At 41.2% G+C, this 22,447-nt stretch overlaps 1 protein-coding gene across 1 annotated transcript in view; it reads right to left on the minus strand.

Moving 5' to 3' along the window:
• Window positions 1–420: 420 nt before the first annotated feature.
• The window catches only part of CAMK4 (calcium/calmodulin-dependent protein kinase IV), a 106,069-nt gene continuing 84,042 nt past the window's right edge, over window positions 421–22,447 (minus strand). The window contains exons 6-11 of the mRNA XM_009893836.1: window positions 17,274–17,364; window positions 15,236–15,310; window positions 9,884–9,959; window positions 5,442–5,568; window positions 3,787–3,939; window positions 421–1,099 (exon numbers count right to left, since the gene is read on the minus strand). Of these exons, the coding sequence (XP_009892138.1) occupies window positions 935–1,099; window positions 3,787–3,939; window positions 5,442–5,568; window positions 9,884–9,959; window positions 15,236–15,310; window positions 17,274–17,364 (687 nt within the window). The 3' untranslated portion in view covers window positions 421–934. The remainder of the gene's footprint in view (window positions 1,100–3,786; window positions 3,940–5,441; window positions 5,569–9,883; window positions 9,960–15,235; window positions 15,311–17,273; window positions 17,365–22,447) is intronic.

Genomic DNA, 22,447 nt, shown 5'->3' on the forward strand with positions numbered 1-22,447 from the left:
TTACTCATGAGATTATACTACTTGCTCCCAGACCTTGTGTAAGAGTGTTTCCCTAAAGCAAAATCATTAAGTTGTGGAATAGCTTCCTTCAAGCATTTACAACTTGTATAATTGCAGATTATTCCCTTAGGCCCTATAAAAACATCTTCTAGCTGCACAGTTTAGAAATTAATGAATAAATATAATAGTATTTCAAAAATTTGCATCTACTCTAACCCTCTTTTAGTCTATCGTTTAGTTTTGCTAACACTTTACTAGAGAATGAAATGGCAGAAATCTGAGTGATTTTGGTTGTCATTAAAATACTGTATATAAACAGGAAAAGTCAGAATAAGGCATTCTCAACACAAGCTTGAGGAACATACATTTTCATGCCTAGTGGAACTAACATTTCAATTTCTTCCCAGAAGTAGTGGAATGTTTTTTGCATATAAATCCCCAAATACTTTTTGAATTTTACAGATAAAAAGCATTATTTCATACATGATTTTTAAAAGCATTGGCTTGGTATTTCCTTCCATTTCGTCTGCTGCAGCACTATGAATCTGGAAGGAATCAGTTCAAAGAAACTCACGACATACAGAAGACACCTACTTCCATAAAACCAAATTAAATAGTATTTTGTTTCAAATACCATCTAGAAACACTGGATAGATGTATATAAAGCATACGCATTATGGTAGGTAGTTATTTATCCCCATGTTTTCACCTGCCGGTATTACTGCAAATAACACTGTTTCCATGACATGCCTTATGGAACAGTTTACTATTTTCATAAGCAGTCACATGCATTGAAGGTAGGATCACCAGCCAGTGCGTTTGGCACCCCAAAGCAGAACCAGAGAGGCCAAGCTTACGAATCTCTCTCGCTGAATGACAAATTAGCTGGTGTATGAAATGACAGATCTCAGCTGACACAAGGAAGCACATTGACCTAAGACATTTCTTCTGGAGCTGCTTCTGCTTCCTGAGTGGGTTTCTCTTCGGGTTTGCCGTCGTGGACGGGAGATGGGTTACGGCTGGGCTTGTTGCTGTCATGTGTGCTGTGACCGCTGGCGCTGCCGAGGCGAGTTGACGCCACCACAGCTTTTACTGCAGCCTGAGAAAGAGAAGACAAAGCAAACATTCCTTAAAGGACACGGTCTGTCAGCAGTGCAGTCTTAGCATCGTCCCATTTGGGAATGTAACCGCATTTAGCCTTCAAGGTAATGGCACATTTGGATATCTGCTTGGGCCTGGACAAATTCAAAAGGCCACCTGAAATACTGGATTGAGGTTTACAATTGCTGCTTTCACAAGCTTACAAGTTGGCCAACATTAACGGAAATTTTTTATCAGCTGCATGTGCAGCATCTTTTTTTAGAAACTACTTCAGATCTCCCGTGCTGAAGTTAGATGGCTAAAAGGAACTTATCTTCTGTCATAACAATAACAACAGTATTATCACTGATTATTCTGTGAAAAGTTCACAAAGGACAACAATATTTATCACTATTGCACTATTGCATATGCCATGAACAATGGCGCAGAGCATATGGGCAACTTCTTGTGTGTGTGTGTGTATATATATAAAAAAATACACATTGGTGATTTGCCTTCATATCACATAAAATGTCACAAAATGAAGACATGCACTGAGAAGTTATCTTAGCCCTTGCCTTGAAGAGTCTTATTGCCTGAAAAACCAAACATACAGAGGTGAGGAAAAGAAATACTAATCTCTGTGTATGACAACTCTAGCTATTTTTGACTTGGCTAACTTTTTTCTTAGCATCACGAAAGAAGAGAGACTGCAAGAAAGAATGAGGAGTACAGCAAGTTTTGTGGATGGTTTGGAGCAGTAACCATGCAGGAAAAAAAAAAGAAAATGCTAATGAAGATGCTAATGAAAAAACAGCTAACACAGAAAATGAAGTCAAAGTACAAGGCATAAGCCAATAAAAGTGGCAATAAGTTTGAAAGTGACAGTCTAGACCTCTTAAAGGAAAAATCAGACATCTACATTAGTGGTGAGAGGACTTCAGACAACAGATGACAAACAGAACAGGCCACTCAATGATATTATAAGGTATAAAGATACTTTTAATGTAATTGACTCTCACTAGCCCTGTAGATGTTTATGAAACAAATTCAACACAATCAATGAAAAAACAAATCATGACAGAGCTTTAGAATTATTCTATAAAAATATGTCTACATAAAGAAAGCCTGCTGCTGGACATGTTTGTTGGGAAAGAGGACAATTTTGTATTATTCTTACTAACAAAACATCAAAAACGTATTCACTACATGGTTTTCTGCTTTGTTCTTATTTTTTGGACAGGAATTAATTGTCTAAAAATTTATGGTCCATTTTATACATATATATGTGTAAAATTATTAACTCTACAATAACTGCTAACTCCAGTTAATTCTCAATAATTGGCAATTTGGTCATTTAACCTTTAATACAAAAGCAATGAAGAAATAAACTTATAAAAAGCAATAGCTTTTAAACTCAGAAGTACAAATTTGTTGACTATAGTGATATAAATAAACTGGGCTTAAAAAAAACTCTTTGGGGATCAAAGGTGTAAAGGTGTAAAAATACGAAGATAATCAAAATCAAAGCATGCAAAAAGGGCATGTATTTCTTTGTGACCTCCTGGGCAGGAAATGTAACAGCTCACTTAGAAATAATTAAATTTATGACTCTGCTTATGATCTGAAATAATTTTGATATAACAACACTGCATGGCCTCTTCAGTGAATACACAGCAATGCTGCTGCAAGGCTACTGAAATCTTTCTGAAGAGAACAATGTTAACAGATGCGTTTAGTCAGTTCTGCATGGGCAAAGCATCCCTGTGAATTATATCTACAGTGTCTGAGACCTTTGTAAATGACAAAACTTTCTTCTTTGCCCTGTAGAGATTCTCTGTCACAGATCCCTAAAAATACTGAAAAAAAAAAAAAAAGAGCAAAACCAAAGTTAAGGGTCATTGTTTGTGAATTTGGTTTTGCACGGGGATTGTAAAGTCAGACAAGATGCTTTTTACTCTTATTCCCCAGGGCTACAAGGGGACCTTCACTGTACCTGTTGGTAATAATTTCTGTGCTGAAGTATCCCTGGAAGTCTCTCCTAAGCACACACAAATCTTTAACAACTGACGAAAGAATTACGGGAGAAGAAAGTTTCCTGATGCTATGTCAGATAGATGCCCAGTTGTCTCCTGTTTGCACCCAAAAATGTTTCCCTGCTCCTTCCCATGGTAGACATGTAGACTAGACGCATACAGGAGCATACTGGTGATGCAAAACCTAATGTTATTTTCAGCACAGGTCCCACCTGCACTCCTGCCTTGCAGCGCTTATTTCTAGATAATTTCTAGTAAATTAAATATTTTCCAGACTTATGGATGTTCATGAAGAAACTTCTCAGAATTTTGTTCTTTCTGGTCAGTACTCTATGGGTGCACAAGCAGTACAGGACAGACAGATAGACCGAAGCAAGAAAGGAAGAAGGGATGAAAGGAAAGAAGGAAGGTAAGGAATTTGTGAAAGCTGTGTACATTCTCAGCAGTTCTGTCTGTGTTGAAAGAGTTTTCAACCAACCTCACACATTTTTATTTGTTTGGCTGTAGACATCAACTAAATCTGCTTCAACTTTTTCATCAGTCATCTTAAATAAAAAGCTTCTATACCACTATGGAATGTTGTCCTGAAATGTGTGCAAGGTTTCTGTAAGGCTACTAATTTAATTGCATGCTTTCACAGCCAAAACAGACACTATGGCCAGAGACTTGCCTTAAGTTTACGCCTGGCATTGAATTCTTGAAGTTTCTTTTGTGCATTGTCCATATGTGCAAAGTTTGCTGCCTTCCCTGTGACCCATGGGTGCTGCAAAGCCTGTAGAGTGGTGAGGCGTTTCTTGGGGTCTAAAACAATCAACTTTTTAACCTGCATCACAAGGAAGAAATACAGAAGACCGTTAACCTTATTCTTCATTTACCTTTACCAAGCTTTGCATTTTGGGGCTTTGGTCTTGGTTTGGGAAGCATCTTAATGAAACACATTCTAAGAAACCAACAAGAATCTGTGTTCAGGTCTTTGCACGTATTTTGTTTCTGGCATTTCTTGGTCCTCCATAAATACTGTCTGAATAAGACAACCACTAAAGGGAAAGAAAGAAGAAGAATCCACTGGTTACCAACACTTGTAAGAGTATGTACCAATGCAGCTGGTCTGTATCCGCCATAGGCTGTTGTATGTCTGAATTGTCACATAAACGGTAAGAGATTCTCAAACTACCGCCAGGCAGGCAGTTCTCTTAGCAGTATCCCTGCTTTTGGATTTGGACAAGGTTTAAACTGTATTAGAAAGTTTAAATTCTACAGTATGCAACTCATGCATACTTGTACCAAGCAGTGACTGCTGGGTACATCACAAATGAAACGTTTCCTTCAGTCACTATAAAACCTCATGTACACATGAACTATAAAAGGACCAGTTTGGACCAAAGCTCTCTGTATACAATAAATGAGCAGCTTTGCTGCAGGCTGCCATTTACCTGGGTTTTGATGACACAAGACAGTAAATAATACTGTTCTGACCTTAGAAAAACTTCACATCTAACACAACAACAAAAAAGTACTTTGAACTTCTACAGTCCTTCCATCTGAGGCATTCTGAAGTACTTTACAAACGCTAATTATGCAGTATTTTATGAAACAGTTTGTATAAGTAATATGGAACTGAGCATTAGTGCCTTCAGTGCTAATGAAGTACTGAGTTTTGCAAGTTACTGTTGACTAAAAACCAAACAGAAGCATAACTATATTTGCAGATCAGTATCTCTTGGATCCAATTTACTTTATCCAGTAATAAAAGAAAACAGTGCAGATAGCATGCCAGCCCTTGCATTTTGCTAATGGACTGTATTTAAAAGTAATGAGTCTTTCCTCATCTACTGAGAAAGAGCTTAAATAGACAGAAAAAGGATGTCAGAAAAGTGTGCGTGGTGATGGTGGGGACTTCACTCCTTTTTATATTCTTCCTCTGAAGTTCAGACTTGAAAACTGTGCAAAAAATAGGGCTTGCTACTATGTTCCCCTGAAGGTGGTTGCCCTGTGAAGAGGAATGATGAAACACCTCAGAGCTATCATGAAAGGCAGGCATACTTGAAAACTGTGACAGCTGCCAACAATCTGTGGCTTAGTTCACAGAAGGACCTGAACATCCATGACTTTGAGTGCAAAATTACAGCACTGGACTAACAGGGAATATTTAAGAGTACCATAATATACCAGAGATAAGAGGGAGAAAAGCAAGGAGCCATATTAACAATTAATTAACCAATTATTCTGCCCCCACCCCAACATGGACTCTCTTTCTCAGTGGAAGTGATACTAGCCAAATATGTATAAGCAAAGATACTCCAGTCTCATTTTTGCTTTACTTACTAAATCCTTGGCATTCAGGGAGACATCATCCCACCAGGGGGACACAAAGTCATATTCACAGTTCAGGATTCTCTTAAACATGTACTGATCTCCTCTTTCATCATAAAATGGTTCAAAGCCACAAAGTCTGCAAGGAAAAAAAAGAAAGAAATTTATCGAAACAAGACCTGGATGCACTTAACGAACTCCTAACTCTACAGAGCAGAGCAAAATGTGGTCATAAGCATCCGTAAGCACTAGGAAAGGCTGATTAAATTGTAAATTTTCCATTTGAACATGTCTGTAATTTTAACTTTTAATATAGGTACTTACCACAAGAGCAGCCATGCAACAGTTGATATCTGTTTACCTTCTACATGCCAATAAATACTTTCTAGCAGCTCTTTGCTCTGCTGGTCTCAGGCTGAAGTCCCTTGGACTGTTTAGTCATTCCTCAGTCTGAAACCTTTGCTTATCCCTGCTCTCTTCCGTAAGTCTTCTCCAGTTGTGTGTCTTTTTGAAATGGGTGCAAATACCATTCAGCGTGGGCACACCACGGAGTTGCAAATTAGTGTAAAGATGTCTTCTATTTTAATCTCCATTTCTTTGCTAACAACTCCTGACCTTGGATCTCCTTTTTTGGATTGTTTAAAAGCACACAGTTAGCATGTTCATAGAACAATTATCAGAATACCTGTAACTCTTTCCTGAGGGATAGGAATTAGCTGAGGAACCACATTTAACCTGTGAAGTTAGAGGTTTTTCTTTTTTCAGTTATTCATCCTATCACCCACAAATTGTAAACACCTTCAACAGGTTTTAATAATCAGCCCTCATCTTTACTTAGGTAACCTACATATTATCTAGAAATTTTGTAATCTCACTAATGACTGCATTTACGAATATATTGAATAATACAGATCCCAACACAGATCCACACCGTTGGCCCTGAGGAAAGCAAAATCACAGAAGTGGTCTCCTTTATATAATATCCTTTTTTGTTGCTTCATCACACTTTAATCATGCCTGAACACATAATCAGATGTTTTAAAGTGAATTTGCCGTTCAACCAGTACGTGTTCTGAGCTAAACAGAACGTCTACCTGCCCCCAGAAAATGCAAAAAGCAATGAGGTGGTAACAGGAAAAAAACAGCAGACCATAAAGAACCATAAAGAACAAGACAGCAACAAATCTAGAAAATTTAACCTTCCATTTTAACTTGTTTTTATATTCGTAAACCCAATCAGTGTGTTTACTGTCCTGAAAAAGGAGACAGATGTTCAAGGAAGAAATGTGGGCTTGGGAGTGGTGCATAGCTGTGGGTGGAACAGCTGCATCACTCTGCACTGCTGAAGAGGAGAAAACCTCCACTGTAAGCACATTCTGGGCGCATTATTAATTTCCACGTCTGGCAGAGATGGATTAAAACACAAGGATTCAGCCTCCAAATACCGTGTGCTTCAGTAGGCGGGAGCCAGTCACAGTCCCTCTGCTGCTCCCCTCCCGTTTGCCTGCTTCTCCCACCACTACTTCTGAGCTTGCTTCAGGTTGGCTCCTATCCCCCTGGAGCACCTTTGCTGAGCAGGGTTGTTGCGTCACTAAATGGTTCAGCCAAAACTGGCTTCTGGGTACCAGGTCACTGATGACATACAGTGAGACCATGCTTAAGGCTCACTGACTGTGTTGGAAGCCTTCTAAGTGATTCTCTATTTACTCCTGAAAATATTTTCATTGTAACTCAGTAGTATCACCTATTGTTGTCTTATTAACAATTTATATGGACACACTTCTACCTAAAAAAAAAAAATTTCCATTTCAGCAGACAGATTTTTCGCTACATGCCAAATTAGATGAACAAAACTAGAGGTGTGATTTCAAATTAGATAAACCAGGGTAAGACCCAGCGTGGCTGCTCTTGATTTCATTTTATTATGAAACTTCATTTTATTATGCTGATTCATTTTAGATCAATTACCTACCAAATAAAGAAAAATCAATGTAAACAGCTTCAAAATCAATTAGAAATGACCAGACAGTGTTTTGTGCCCTTTTAAGTAAGTTAGGAAAAAAACACCTTTAATTAAATCCATGCAATTTTGACCATGGCAAAGCCTCGGTATTTGTTGACCACTGTCTGCATCTCAAATGTGCAGTAGCATTTCTAACCTGCTGCAGGAATACAAAAGGACTGGTCCTCTTTGTTGTTAAAACTGTAAATGTGGCTTCCCTGGAATTATGACAGTTATAATCAATAAGTCTTAATATAATTTGCCTCAGGAATAATTGTTCTGTTAAAATATGTGTCAAAGTTTTTCTTAACCACGTGGTAAGTCCACTTTGTATTGGTGAGAAGATACAGTTTTATGCATGTTTTCTGCAGCATGGTAGTTAACGCCTAATACCCACTCTATTTTGGAGGCACATACAGCAATGCATTTTTTTGACTGTACATATGAGCATTTCCTCCACTAAACTACGAGACTGAGACATGCAACACTGTCCTTTAGGCTGCAGGATTATTAGTTACTGTACATGTACGTTTCTGGTCTCAGCTTCTAATCCATCAGAAATGTTGATCTACAAAGCTTTAGACTCTATAGAAGAGTTTTAAGTGTGGATTATTGTTAAAGTTAAATGGAAGGTATGGCCAAGTGGATTTGACCAACACCCTTTTTGCCTGGCTTGTGCCTGTAGGTCAAACTGCATTTCAAGAAGGGAGGAGGAGAGGAAAGATGGAGGAAGAAGTAAAGGAGTGTCTGTGCTGGTGGTGTCCCACACAGCGCAGAAGCTCTCACAATTGTGTTTACATTGGAGCAGAGGTTTAAGGTGGCTGGGAGCATCTCCTGAACAGCTGGAAGGTTTTGAAAGGCTGCATATAGCAAATGGTACTCCATATATTCAAATAGGAATTTGCTGTACGTTCTTGCTTGGAGCTTGCCTATACCGCAGAGCAATTTCTGCTTAAGGAAGGCTCTCAGTTTCAAGTACAACAGCTATCCCTCAATTGCGGAATAACTGGTCAAGCCCATGGCACCTCTCCAATTTCAAGGACAACCCTGCTGGCAAATTTCACGTCTCTCTGCCACACATGGGCTGCTAGAATGGGCAAGAAACGATCACCTGGCAGGCAACATCTGAGATGTGATCTTCTACAGAGCTGAACCAGGCCTTGAGACAAAGATTCACATTTAAAAGGAGCAGATAAAAAAATGGCAAATAGGAATATTGTAGCCTATTATTTACAGGCACCTGAAAGGAGAGCTGTGACTTATTTGAAGCTTACATACAGAACAAAAGATGTTTTCTGATGTTTCCATCAGAGTGTTTATATATCCTTACAAGTACTTTCAGTATAAACCCTGGAAAATATAATTCTTTCTTTGTAAAAGACATAAGGAAAATAATCGTATTATCACACACTGTACTTGCTGGACACACTTACTGAGTCCTCGAAGTGGAAAGAAAATGGCCCGGATGTATAAAATCCCCCATATCTTTAATGTATATGTGTAAAATCCCGTTTTCTTCCTGCAAGTATCGTATACAACTACACAAGCCAGCTTAGCATTAGTGTTGCCAAGGGAATAAATGAAGTTATTTATTCTCCCATAAAGAGAAGTGTCAATACATCAGATACAATTTTCCCTTCTCACTAATCTTCCTCTGAAAGATTCAATCAATACAATAAAATAATTACAATGCTTACCAACTGAATTAGGACTAGCCAGATTAAGACGCAGACACAAGTGCCTACCTTTAGACACAACTTCTTGAAAATTTTGGTCTATAGTTGCAACTTCAACTGTTTAAAATATGCATGGCCATCATTGCTCACAGCCCTCTGTCAACAATATCTTTGGTTATCTTGGACGACTCTTCAATATTAATCATTTAACCCACCGGACTGATTTGCGGAGCCCAGGGCTGTTCCCTGCCTCCTGGCCTGAGATGCTGTGAGACAGCAACACTGACGCTGCAGCCTAAGCTGTAGCACTGTCTGTGGCTGACACGGATGGGGCAGATGCCTTTGGGAATATTCACAGGCACTGTGAAACTACTGCAAGCCCTTTTAACTTCTCCTCCCCACATCTGTAGTGGAGAAGGTACTTAGGATCATAGTATATATCACAGTTTGTGTGAATGAGAAAAGAAAAACATATGATGCCTTCTGACACTCGTATGCCTGCATTTTTACTTTCAGCAACTTTGCTGCTATTCATTTACATTAATAGTGCGATTCTATGCAGACCTTGCTGCTGTTCAGGAATAAGTGCTGTATTTATCAAATATATAACCTGACTGTTTTGCGATGCTTCTCTAGCATTTTACTTACTTAAATCAGATTAGGAATATCATAATTAAAGTTCAGGATCTCGCATTCTCCAACAGCACAGCTCATAATGTCATAAAAACCTGCATGTGCTCCCAAATGAACCACTCTGTGGCACTGTCTGCACTTACAGGATGTAGGTGATAATCCCCAGAGACCACATGTCCACCTCAGGACCATAGGCACATCCCCGTAGTATCTCTGGTGCTGCAGATGATAAAACACTTGTCAGTAAGAAGAAAGTTGAATGCAGAAATAACAGTCACAAAGCAAATTTAAACTCCATCCACACTCATGTCTTTTAAAAAGTTACGGCCTGTTCCTTTAAGCCCCTAATTAGGCAAATGATTCCCTGCGCTAAGTAAAAAGCAACAGAAGTGATGTCCAAGCACAGCCAGAATAAAATGAAAAGTGGACTTTGGTTTCAAATTGCTTTTTATGTTTGTGAAAGGAACCACAGAAAGCTGCAGCAGCACTAGAGCTGCAGTGTGACAAAAGAGGTGGTACTTTTACTTCAGTATTTTACTTACCTACTTGGTACTTTATTTGGGCTTTATTTTTGGTAATGTTTTAACCATAAGGAAAGACAAGACCATTTCAGGCAACTGCTTTTGCTGCAGTGCAGAGCAAGCGGAAAGGCCAGGTAGTCTTGGGGGATGCGACAAGAAGGACATGGACCTGCTGCAGCAGGTCCAGAAGAGGGCCACAAGAATGACTGGAGGGCTGGAGCACCTCTCCTATGAGGAGAGGCTGAGAGAATTGGGGCTGTTCAGCCTGGAGAAGAGAAGGCTCCAGGGAGATCTTATTGCTGCCTTCCAGTACCTACAGGAGAGCTGGGGAAGGACTTCTTACTAGGGCATGTAGTGATAGGACAAGGGGGAATGGCTTCAAACTGGAAGAGGGCAGGTTTAGATTAAACATTAAGAGGAAATTTTTCACTTTGAGGGTGGTGAGGCACTGGAACAGGTTGCCCGGAGAAGTCGTTGAGGCCCCATCCCTGGAGATATTTAAGGTGGGGCTGGATGGGGCCTTGGGCAACCTGGTCTAGTGGGAGGTGTCCCTGCCCATGGCAGGGGAGTTGGAACCCGATGATCTTCATGGTCCCTTCCAACCTAAATCATTCTATGATTCTATGACTCTGGCTCTGCACCCGTAAAGAGGAGTTAATCTCTGCCGAAGCAGCTTGACAGACATACCTCCAGGAAAGCCAAGCAGACCACTGTATCCCTCAGACAGTATCTCTTGCTGCTGTGTGCGACTAAAAATGTGCACAGTGGCACACTCAAACTGTGACGTGCCTACCTCAAGCACCCCCAGCCCTGGCACCCCCAGGGCTCACAGCTCCACGCACCCTCCAGGTTCGCCTCTGACTGGGAAAACCTCCCTGGGCAAAGCTCCTGGGGCAGCAGGATGAAAATGCCACATCTCCAGAGAATGAAATGGAAGTGCTTGGTACTGAGGGAGCCAAGACCCTCCGTCCCCTCCCCTTCTAGACACAGACAAAAATACCCATTTAATTTGGAAAAAAAATAATTAAAAAGACACTGCTAAGCCACACTACCATGTACCAGTGGCCCTTCTTCTCAGCAACCATTGCATCTGTATTAATATCCATCAGTGATACAGGATGGCAGCATAGCCCCTGCACGCACCGGCGCTATGATGAACGTGGAATGGCTGTCACGTTTCTGGGGCACAGTGGACTTGCTGCACCTATGTCCATCAATGCTGCAGCAGGTACACATCTCTTCACTTTCCCGCATTACACTTTCAGAGCCATGAGCAGCAGGGCCAAGAAGGGCTGGGGCTTCCCTACATGTATGACAGCTCCCTGCTCAGCCTGAAGCTTTGGTTGTCCATCCAGACTGACCCAGGCTGCCGGCACAGAATTGCACAATGGTTTAGGTTGGAAAGGACCTTAAAGATAACCTAGTTCCAACCCCCGGGCCATGAGCAGGGACACCTCCCACCAGACCAGGTTGCTCAAAGCCCCATCCAGCCTGACCTTGAACACTTCCAGGGATGGGGCCTCAACGACTTCTCTGGGCAACCTGTTCCAGTGCCTCACTGCCCTCATAGTGTGCTTCTGCTTTGCTCCCAGCCTCCAGTGGGAGGTCTCCGTTGGGGCAGCTAGCCCTCCCGAAGCATGTGCTGCCACATCCCAAGGGAGCAAGGCTCCCCCAAGCATGATTTCTGTCAGAGTACATGCAACTTCCTAACAGCCTCCAGGCAGCTGGGTCAGAATTCTTCAGCTTACCTGAAGGATTTATCACGCAGGGAACACATCAAGCTTTTTTGCAAAACACTTATATAGAAGGCAAATGACATCAATCACTAAGTTTGCTATACATCGCTCGTACAGCTAGCAGCTGGGCAAATGCTTGCCAGTCTAAGCACAGACTTTCCCTGCCTCCTTATTCTTCTGCTAGGTAAACTGATGAACAGTCTTTGAGAAGGGACGCTAGATCCCAACTAATTTTAACTCAGGTCAACCTGCAGCTAACAGGACAGGCTACAGGCAAAGCAGTCAAAGGTCTCAGAGAAAGAGATGGAGATGGACCAAGAAGAGATGTTAACCACTGTTCTCCCTGACATGTTTGTTCATGCCATGTGTGGGGTTCTGAGTTGAATACGACAGTTTCTCTGTTTAATGGCCAATATGCTTTCTCTTCTAGAGAACACAATGTTTCTTGGGATGTCTTCTTGCTCAGGATAAGGGCAGAAGACACTTTCTGCCCTTCTTTTGCTGTTCTCCTCCTTCCACCTCAGCATTGTAAAATGGCCACAAAGGAGACCAAAGATTTGTATGTATAGGTCTGCCTTGCTATCTGGACTGATTACGCAGTTATACAGCTTGTAAATTTCATTTTGTAATATTTCCAGCAGTTTACTTTTGGTGAATGGATTTGCCTGGTATTTTGCTTTAGTTTAGATGTTCACTGTAACAGACTGATCATGAATTACTGCTCTGAATTGGCTTATTTTTATGTGCTGCTATCAGAAATCACTTATGCCCTTCTTGGGCATAAGTTCACTGAAAGCACAATGTCTCAGCAAGTTAAGTTCTTGGTGATCATCTTCTTGTTTTCAGTCCTCTGCATCACTTTGCGCATCCCAGGGACCCAAGATTGGCAAGTCTTGATGCCAAAGTATCCAGACTCCAGTATGGGGTTTTGTTGCTGTGTCCTTTCTAGAGAAGCTGCTGATGGCTGGGTGGGCAGGATGTGGGTGTTGGCAGCCTATGACTATCAATTATTCATAGTTTTATTTGGCATTTCAACAGTATCCCTCCTGGGTTTCCTCTTCTGGAAAGTAATGCTTGAATATTTTCCAGGCGCTCGGAATTGTGCCTAGACAGATAACTCAGGTAGTAAAGAAAGGATTGCAGGACCATGTCTGTAGGCACAAAGCTCCTTTCTCTTCTGCTCAGCGCATTCAGCCTCAACCCTCCCCACCAAGTTGTCCCTATGCTGAGGGCTCTTCTATGGGAGTAAGCCTTATCCTATTTTATAGTAAACAGAAACGGGCATAAAAAGGGCTAAATACTAACTACAGTTTTATGGCATTTGTAGTATAACTGTCATGAGAGAAGACAACCAGAACATTAACAGCTAATACATGAAGTATGGTTTTACGACACTAAGCAGGCTACAATTCAGTGCTACTCTAAAGCATGCTTGGCACATGTGTGTGTGCTTGGCAGAGAATGTCATACTGGGTAATGAACTTGTCACCTGAATTGCATTATCATCTGTGCTATGAGGTAACAGAGTAATCTTAGGATCTTCTCCAATATCCTCTTTCCTTTGCTTCTACAGTTACAGAAGCAAATGACAAGTCTTTAGGTTCCACATGGCTTGGCTCAGCTCTGTCCAAAACTACCTGAGGTGCTTACCACCCAGCACGCTGCCAGCAACTTGCAGCCTCTTGCAGGAGGCCATTCAGAATCTAAAGTTCAGCAAGAATGGCAGAAATAGGTTTTTCCACAAGATCACATTGGTTGCTGGAGGCGAGCACCCACGATGGGAAGCCCAGCAGGCTTGCCCTGGTGTGAATGGGACCACCAGTCTCCCTGGCCATTAGCTGGTTTGCTGATATGTAAGTGCCTTGCAATGAAGGGCGAGGAGCCTGCAGAGGCAGCTGCAATCCTCTTTTGCTGGAGAGGCCCCTTCATTTGCATGTGCTGGCACTGAAGGATCCATTTCTGGCTCATGTTCTGGTTCTGGGAGCCCAGGCAAGCTTCTGGAGGTGTCCAGGAGCTAGCTGTCCCCACTCTGACAGCAAAGCTGTGCACAAGGTTGCCATAGTGGGATCCAGACAGCATGCCCGGGATGCTCTGCTGAAAGCTGCCAGGCAGTTTACGAGGCTCCGTCCCACTGACAGCGGCTCAGCCTTGCACAGCTTGGCACCACCACGGGAAACTGAGCCAGAACCCACCAGGGGTCTGCCCTGCTCCGCAGACCACACGCCCGCAGGCAGGCTGGAGATGCTCCATAGGGATGGAGCATCCTACAGGCCCGTGCTGTCCCCCGCGACCTGGGCATGCTGCTGCTGAAGAAAAGTCTGCTGTGTGGAGGGGATGGCCAGGCTGGGCACGACCCCACCTGCAGCAGGACCAGCTCCTAAGGAATTAAAACTACCATCCCTGCATAGTACAGTGCTAAGCTCACGAGTTAGATGTTTGCTTGAAGTATTGTGAACACACAGGCAAATTAGTCATTTTGGTAAGCAGCAGTTCATGTTGACTCTCAGTCTCTTGGTAAAACTGAAGCAAACCTATGATTTCGTTCTTATTTTGTTTAGGAGAAAAGAGTAGTTAAAAGTGCCAAAGCCTTTTTACTGCTGAAAGAGATGACTAGATCCGCACCAGTTGCCCCAGTTGACAAGATCTGCCACAAAGCGCTCCCTGATACTGTGCTCATAATTCTGTTATACAGGTCCCACTCCAGCGTGGACCAGAAAGAGGGTCTGAGTAAAGCCTGCATTCAAAACCATGTATTTGCTGAAATGATTTGGGTTTAAGGGATTAATTTATGACCCTATTCTAAGGAATAATTTAATTTCCTCTATGTTAAAAAAAAATACTTTAAGATAAATTCACTGTAAGCAATATTCAAATATTTGTAATTGTTATTAACTTTATACATTTCTAGTGTTTTCCATTATGCCTTCCATAGTCCAAATTTCTACTGGTGCCTCTCCAATATTATTCTTGTAATTTCAGCAGTTTTACAGTGGTAGAACTTATTTCCATGCAAATAATGAACTTGCACCATAACATATTTTTTAATTAATAAGCTTCAGTGCCAGAGAATATGAGTTTAGAAAAATTTAACCCAGTGGCAGTTCTGAATTTTAGGTTTTTATTTCTGCTTTTTAGGGGCTTTTTGAATTTTGACTTTAGGAAGAAGCATTTCTTGGAAAGAGAAAACGTAACATCCTCACTTTCAGTGCAGTATACTGTAAATAATAAAACAACATACCGCAGTACCCTGGAGTTCCACAAACTGTCTTCATGGTCACCTGATCCTCCACAATCTTGGAAAGTCCAAAGTCAGCTGTTAAGATTGTTTAGGAATATTAATGTTCTTACTTCCTCCTAAAATAACTTTTTTTTACATTCTATATGTAATTAAATGAACATTTATGCTTTAAATGAACTGTCATTTCCAGAGATAAGGATCAATTTAAAGAATCTATGCAGACTGCAATTCAGTACCAAAATTTGTCCGTACAAATGAGTATCCCTGGCTCTTGCTTGACAGAAATGTAGCTTGTATTTTATCCTGAAGACTGCACAAAGCCAATACAACGGGATGCCTAAGGGCATATAAGCAGTGATCCAGAAGTGCATTTTAGGTGTATAGTCAGCTTCCACTCTGTGAGTAATTCAGTAAAATTAACAGAACAATTTTGGGGTAAAAAATTGGGCATCAATGATTTCTTGGATAAGGATCAGCGTACGCAGCCCCTGCAAGACAAAATCACAGCAGTATTTTGATAGAGGGCTTCCAGGGGCATGGAGGTTGTCCCAGAAGAATTATTGATCATCCTTTTTGCAGTGTTTCCACCCTGAATTACTACTCAGACAGCAAGAGCCTTCATGCTGTTACATGTTGTACTTGCATGACTCATTTTTTAAAAGACATAAAAACTGAAGTCTTCACAACTCTTAGTTTTCTCTGAGAATAAACTGAGCTCCTTCAAATTTCAATTTAGGTGATGACAATCTGGCCTTAAAAAAGCAAAATAAAAGGGTTTTTCTTTGTTACAGTGAATGTAAAAGGGAATGTTTTGACTTGAGAGCAGGATAAAAATAGTTCCTATTTTATTCTAGACATGCATAGTTAGGGTTCACTTGTCCCTAAATGTTTATCATTCATGCATTATTATTTATCTAAACCTAAATAAACTTTACTTTTATAAACACTGCAACTCATTGTAAATAAGATTTCAATTTAAATAAGGCAATAATCTTACCCAAAACACGAAGAATCACAGCATTTAGGAAAATGCTTCAGAAGTCCCTACACCACTCTGACCATCAAACCAAGGCCGCTGGGTGCTGCACTAAACTATCACTTTAGAGCTGTTTAGACCCCTTCCAGGAAAGATAAGAACTAGGACAAAATGTAAAGTAAGATACCATCGCCCTGAGATGTAAGACTTTCCTTGAAATTTTTATTAAATTGGTTGAGACTAGTTCGTGGAAATCTGGCTGATTTCCTGAAATCCTGAAACCCATGATGAACACTGGTCTGACGAACATGGCAACATTCAATCCTTGCATGCTCCCATGCCCCCACATTCCGTGGTAAGGGAGCACGAGGTGGTATTTCCAAACTGGTTACATACAGCTCAGGAGCACTGCACAGAGCTCCTCTTTGCTCAAGCAAAAACTGGGCATACCCAGCATTTTTGGAGGTCACGCCCTTTGCAAGTGGCCACCATTCCCAACAGAACTGGCATAATACATTACTGTTCAGGAGAGCCTGGTCTCACCTTCTCCCTCCTCACCCCCCCACCCGTGGTGCTGACTGTGCTTCAGACAGATTCCCTATGTTCTTTGCGAAGATCAATTCTTCTTATCCCTCAAAGCTGCCTTCAAAACAGAAGTCAGCCTTGCTCAGTTTGCCTTCTACTGCTTATCTGCACATTTGTACTTTCATGCCAATGAATCTTTCCTCTTAAAATACCAGTTTAACAAAAAGAAGGGGCACAGCGGTGGTGCACACAGCTGTACACTGATCTCATGATCCTTCTCATTCCTCCTGAGTGCTTTATTGTCTGCCATGTTCTGTGCAATTTTGGCTATAAATTCTCTAAGCAAGCATCTAGTTTTGTATTGTTTTTAGAAACACCATGCACAGCTGTGCTGCTGAAGAAGTAACACGCTGTTCATTTGAGTATAAGCGTTAGCTTCAAATAAAGTGGTGGTGAGACATATTACACTGTAAACATCAGTTAGCACATATTATTGGTACAAAGGAATTAGGGAAGCAGACACTTAATGCTGCTCACCGATTTTTAGTGGTGCATCTGGTGCTGGCGTTGCATAGAGTAGATTTTCCGGCTTCAAGTCACGATGCACAATCCCATTTGCATGCAGGTACTAGAACAAGAGAAAGTCAAAACATTTAAGCGAGAATTAGATGTTATGGTCAAGCATGAGTTAACATCTTCCTAATAATCTATAGCAGCAGAATAATAATCTGCTGTGTGTGTGATACACATTCACTAAACTAATTTTCAGCAGCTTTTTTTCTGCAAAACTGCTCAGCACAGGATCCTTGGATGCATATTGTAATCTGAACAGGAAACTGACCTAGGATGACAAAGATAGTATCACATCCATTTGAGAAGAAAAACATTTCAGAAAGTATTATTGACTTTTTAAATCCAGTGGTAGCTTCTAGGAAGTAATCTAATAGATATTGAGATATCAAAGTCTGGCTCAGAGGAAGGTAGTTTCTGCACATTATAACATTCGGAGAGATAAGAAAATGGTCATACAACTATTAAACTATTAAATAGACACCTTTGAGTCGTAAGATGTAACAAGCATCCTGGGCCAACTATAAAATCCCTGGAGCAGACTCCTCAAGGGTTTTAAAACCACCCAATTGCAGAGTCTCAAAAATTGATCTGTGTCCCTGAAGCACATGCAGCATACTTCAATTCACCCACCACTGAATTCCTTTAAAGATGCTATTCCTGCCTTGCACTAACGGAAAGAAGAATTTCTGGAATATATGGCTGCCTCTTACACTGCTATAGACAAACAGAGAAAAAAATATATAGAATCATAGAATAGTTTGGGTTGGAAGGGACCTTTGAAGGTTGTCTAGTCCAAACACCCTAAAATAAGCAGGGACATCTTCAACTAGATCAGGTTGCTCAAAGCCCCATCCAACCTGACCTTGAATGTTTCCAGGGGTGGGGCATCTACCACCTCTCTGGGCAAACTGTTCTAGTGTTTCACCACTCTCATTGCAAAAAAAATCCTTCTTATCTCTAAATACATGCTTTTTTAGTTTAAAACCATCAACACTTCTCCTGTTGCAACAGGCCCTGATAAAAAGTCTGATCCCACCTTTCTTAAAAGCCCCCTTTAAGTCCTGAAAGGCCACAATAGGATCTCCCCAGAGCCTTCTGTTCTCCAGGCTGAACAACCCCACTCTCTCAGTCTATCCTCAAAGGAGAGGTGCTCCAGCCCTCTGACCATTTTTGTGGCCCTCCTCTGGACCTGCTCCAACAGGTCTGTGCTTTTCCTGTGCTGAGAGCTCCAAAGCATGTAAGATACTGATAGACAAAAAAGGATAAAATAGTGAAACAAATTCTGTTTTTCTTGTTGATAAAACATTCAGCAGAAACATCTGAAGCCCTGGAAGAAAGCTTAAGGGGAAAATCACATTATCTTGTTTGAACATCTTCTGGTTTACATTTTAGCAGCATCTCTCTCAGCTGTGCTGTCAGTATTAAAAAACCCCCTGTGTGCGCACTGTTACGCAGCAAATGACAAATGGTTGAATATTCAACTAGAAAGCCCAGCTACAGTGTGCACCTCAGTTAGCATCTGAGATGAATTCTTGACTGTGTATCTCATTGGAATTTTAGTTTGTAAAAGTTGCCAGTGATTAAATAACATAAATTAAGGATACACTGCTCTTTCATAGGGCTCTGTTTTAGTGACACCGAGTGCGTTTTAAGCATGTGTTTCTCACAGTGCGATAAATGCTTTGTTGACTTTCTCTAAAATCTTTAAGTCACAGTATTTGTCATGACGTGGCTCATGGAGATCAGCCAAAGACTCTCATCTACTTTACTTCACAGTGAAATCTAAGTGCTTGTGCCAGCTGTGTTTCCTACCACGCGACAGCTAATCAGTTATCCAAGGTAAAAGCAGGCAACAATATATGGAAACTGATGGACTGCATGCTGCTACATCATTTAATGTGGTCATATCTGCGTGGCTGCACACAATCATGTCCACCCTGGATAAAAATACATCTTTGCCAACGAAGACATAACTGTAGCAAAGATGCTCCTACAGCATAGCACTGGTGTGTTTGACATGCAGAGGTAACAGTGGCACACAGGGATTGCACCAAAAGCAATCAAGTTGGAGTGGACAGAAAGAGATGTCTGAACTGATCTGTGTTGACGTGCTGCAAATTGGTTTAGCTGACTCTGTAGGAGGAAGAAGGATCAGACATTTCCCCATTGTTTGATGGAAAGCAGACACTTCCCATTCATTCATACAAAAGATCTTTGACCAAAGTTGTGCAGAGAAATGTTCCAGTCACGCCTGCAGTCTTTTAGTGGGTCCTTTTATACACATGCCCATAATCTTAGAAACATTTCATGGTGTGAGGCTGAAAATACTGAAATTTTCTTCTCTTCCCAGAATCACATTTTTGTGCGAGGGAAATTTGGGAAATACTTTGGGAGAAGCTGTTCAACTTTTCCTCCCTTTTAAGTCGTAAAGTGAGACTGGCTCGCAGGGCTGCTTCTCAAGACATAGCAAGAACCATAACCAATAACATCTGCTAACTGCGATTGTGCCTCAAGACTGACTGACTTTTTAACAGACTTTTATTAAACTTGCAGTGTTACCTCTTTTTTTATTACATACTCGTAAGACCCCATGTAGGAAAATTTCCCTCCTCTACCTGGCCCAACATTTGCAGAAAATTTGCAGGACGGGGGAGCCCAACAAATGTGAATTGCCTCAATAACCTGGCCCACATCTTTCAAAGACTGCCACTGCAATAGTCTGAGCTCTCTCTCTCATCCCCTCCTCACAACTCCTGCAGCTGCTCCTACCCTCTCCATCACACCTCCCCTTATCTCCCCAGCATCCTAGCCCAGAATTTCTGCCCACCCATATACCTCCTCTCACCTCTCCCTGCAATCCATGTAGATCCTGTCATGGTTGCTATAATCCCTAATCTCAGTCCCTGCTGCTCTGTCCTCTCCCTCCCGCTGTTTCTCTTGCTTGACTTCATATTTTGGCACAAGACAATACCTGTGGTGCTTGGACCAGCCATGCATGCAGATGGGGCTGCCTCAAGCTGCCAAGTCATGGGTTTAACAGACCTACTGTTGGCATCTCTTATCTTTGAGACCTAGCTTCCTGTCAAATTTTGTTGAGTTGGCCAATAGGGTCAATAGTCTGGTTGTGAAGTAACAGACAAAAGGGCAAAACAGACAAAAAACCCACCCCAGTGTTTTCACTGTTATGGAAATCCCATTCTTCAACCACACAAAAGTACCAGCTAGCCTCACGGATCCCCAGCCCTCTGAAGGGAGAGACTGCTGGCTGAACTTCTGTAAAAGGTACCTGCCTCCACTTGTTACTAAAGGTCTCCAGCACACGCAGTGACCTCCTGTCCTCCAGCCTGAGCCACCTGTCATTCACTGAGCACGTCTCCTGCTCCACAACCCACTATGAATGGGACCTTCGAAGACTGTCCATTTTCAGCATTGCCCCCTTACTTGATAAATACCCTGGGAATTGTCTGAAAATTTTCACCAGTCCCAACAGTTCTGCTCCCCATGTAGCATGGGTATTGAAGACTACTTGGTTTACATTGTCTTGTATATACGTGAACAATATTCTTGAGTTAAACTATCTTGATTTAGAAACAGATTTAGTTAAATTAGCATAATCCACTTTGTATAACACTTATTTCAATTTATATATGCTCTATTTTGATTGCTCTTCTCTTTATTTCTCACATATTGATTTTAATAAGTGTCATGTTCCTTTGCAGCCAGTGCCTCTGCAGCACAAGTTCAAAGACTCTCCGAATTTGGCGTACAGCTTTGGGGATTGCATACTCTCATTGTAAAACAGATAGCCTGTGCTCTACTATTTATATGCTATGTCTCTTAATGACTAACTGATGTGATTAAGTGAGGAGATCAAGGCCCAGATATCAAGCCAGAGCAAGCATACTGACTCACCTTACGATCTAGACATTGCTGAATTACATCACTTTCCCCAATTTGAATTCTATGGATGGATTTTAGATGCACAGTGCTGTACAAGAGTTTAACATAGCATGCACATAAAATGTGATCATGACATGACTCTCTTATAGTAGCTAAAATGTCCTGTTTTCACTTTCTTCTGATTTTCAGTAGACAATGCCAACCACTAAAAGAAAATACAGGTATCACAGTTCTCTGATTGCAACTTTGCTAATTTGTGTTAGCCAAATAAGGTGGATACAGAAAATTTATATTTGCATCAAAATTCTGTATTTCCATGGCAACATTACATGGATATATTTAGCCCTAGTTATGTCCTGTAACATCTATGTAGTAAAATGTAAGATTTACTTGTAGAATATCAGCACTTTGTCTGGCCTGATGAGATGTAGATGGGAGAGAGACCTCCACGGGACCTCACAAGCAAGGCCCGTGGAAGAAGACCTTGTGGAAAAAGCCTCCATGCATAGCAGTTCCATCTGAGCAGCTGGCCAACGGCATGGGGAAGAGAAATTATGCTTTCTCATTTACCTTTTCCTCTGATTATTTTTTTTTTTTGAATGCCACATCAAGGCAGATGCTATAAATAGGGACAGTACTGCTTTTAAGGAACATATGGCTGTTCCATTTAGCGAAAGACAGTGAACAAGAAAAAGTAAAATGGAAACACTAGAGACCCTGAGCAGTCTGTATTAAATCAGTGAATTTAAATGCAAAGGAAATAAAATAAATAGTGAAAAAATATATTTGCGCATCCTATGATCAAGCTTCTTTTTCAACTGCTTTGGCCAATGAGATGTAAGTAGGCCAGGCCGGGGAATCGGCCGTGCTTCAGGCACACAGTGGGGTACAGCCTTATTAGTGTAGATATCTCAGATAATCTGGGAGAAATGTATTCTAGCAAAGTTAAGCATGCTAGTCTTAAAACTCTTCGATAAATGTTGAGAACAGACGCAGCATGACACTGAGATGGGAAGAATATACAGGCTCTTCTCTGAAAGACTTAACAGTTAAAATAAAGGCAGCCTTCATCTTGGCCTTTATTCCCATGGTACACAACAGCAACTCATGAGTGAACAATTGCTGTGACTCTAATTGTGACTGCAGCAGCAAGATCTTTTTTATCCCCTTTTTTTAAGCTTCTTTCTAATTGCTGTGTAAGAGTTCCTTTTGCTCTTTGTTTATCCTTTAATAATTCA

The sequence above is a fragment of the Charadrius vociferus genome, unplaced genomic scaffold (assembly GCF_000708025.1).
Source record: "Charadrius vociferus isolate BGI_N301 unplaced genomic scaffold, ASM70802v2 scaffold158, whole genome shotgun sequence".
Classification (NCBI taxonomy): domain Eukaryota; kingdom Metazoa; phylum Chordata; class Aves; order Charadriiformes; family Charadriidae; genus Charadrius; species Charadrius vociferus.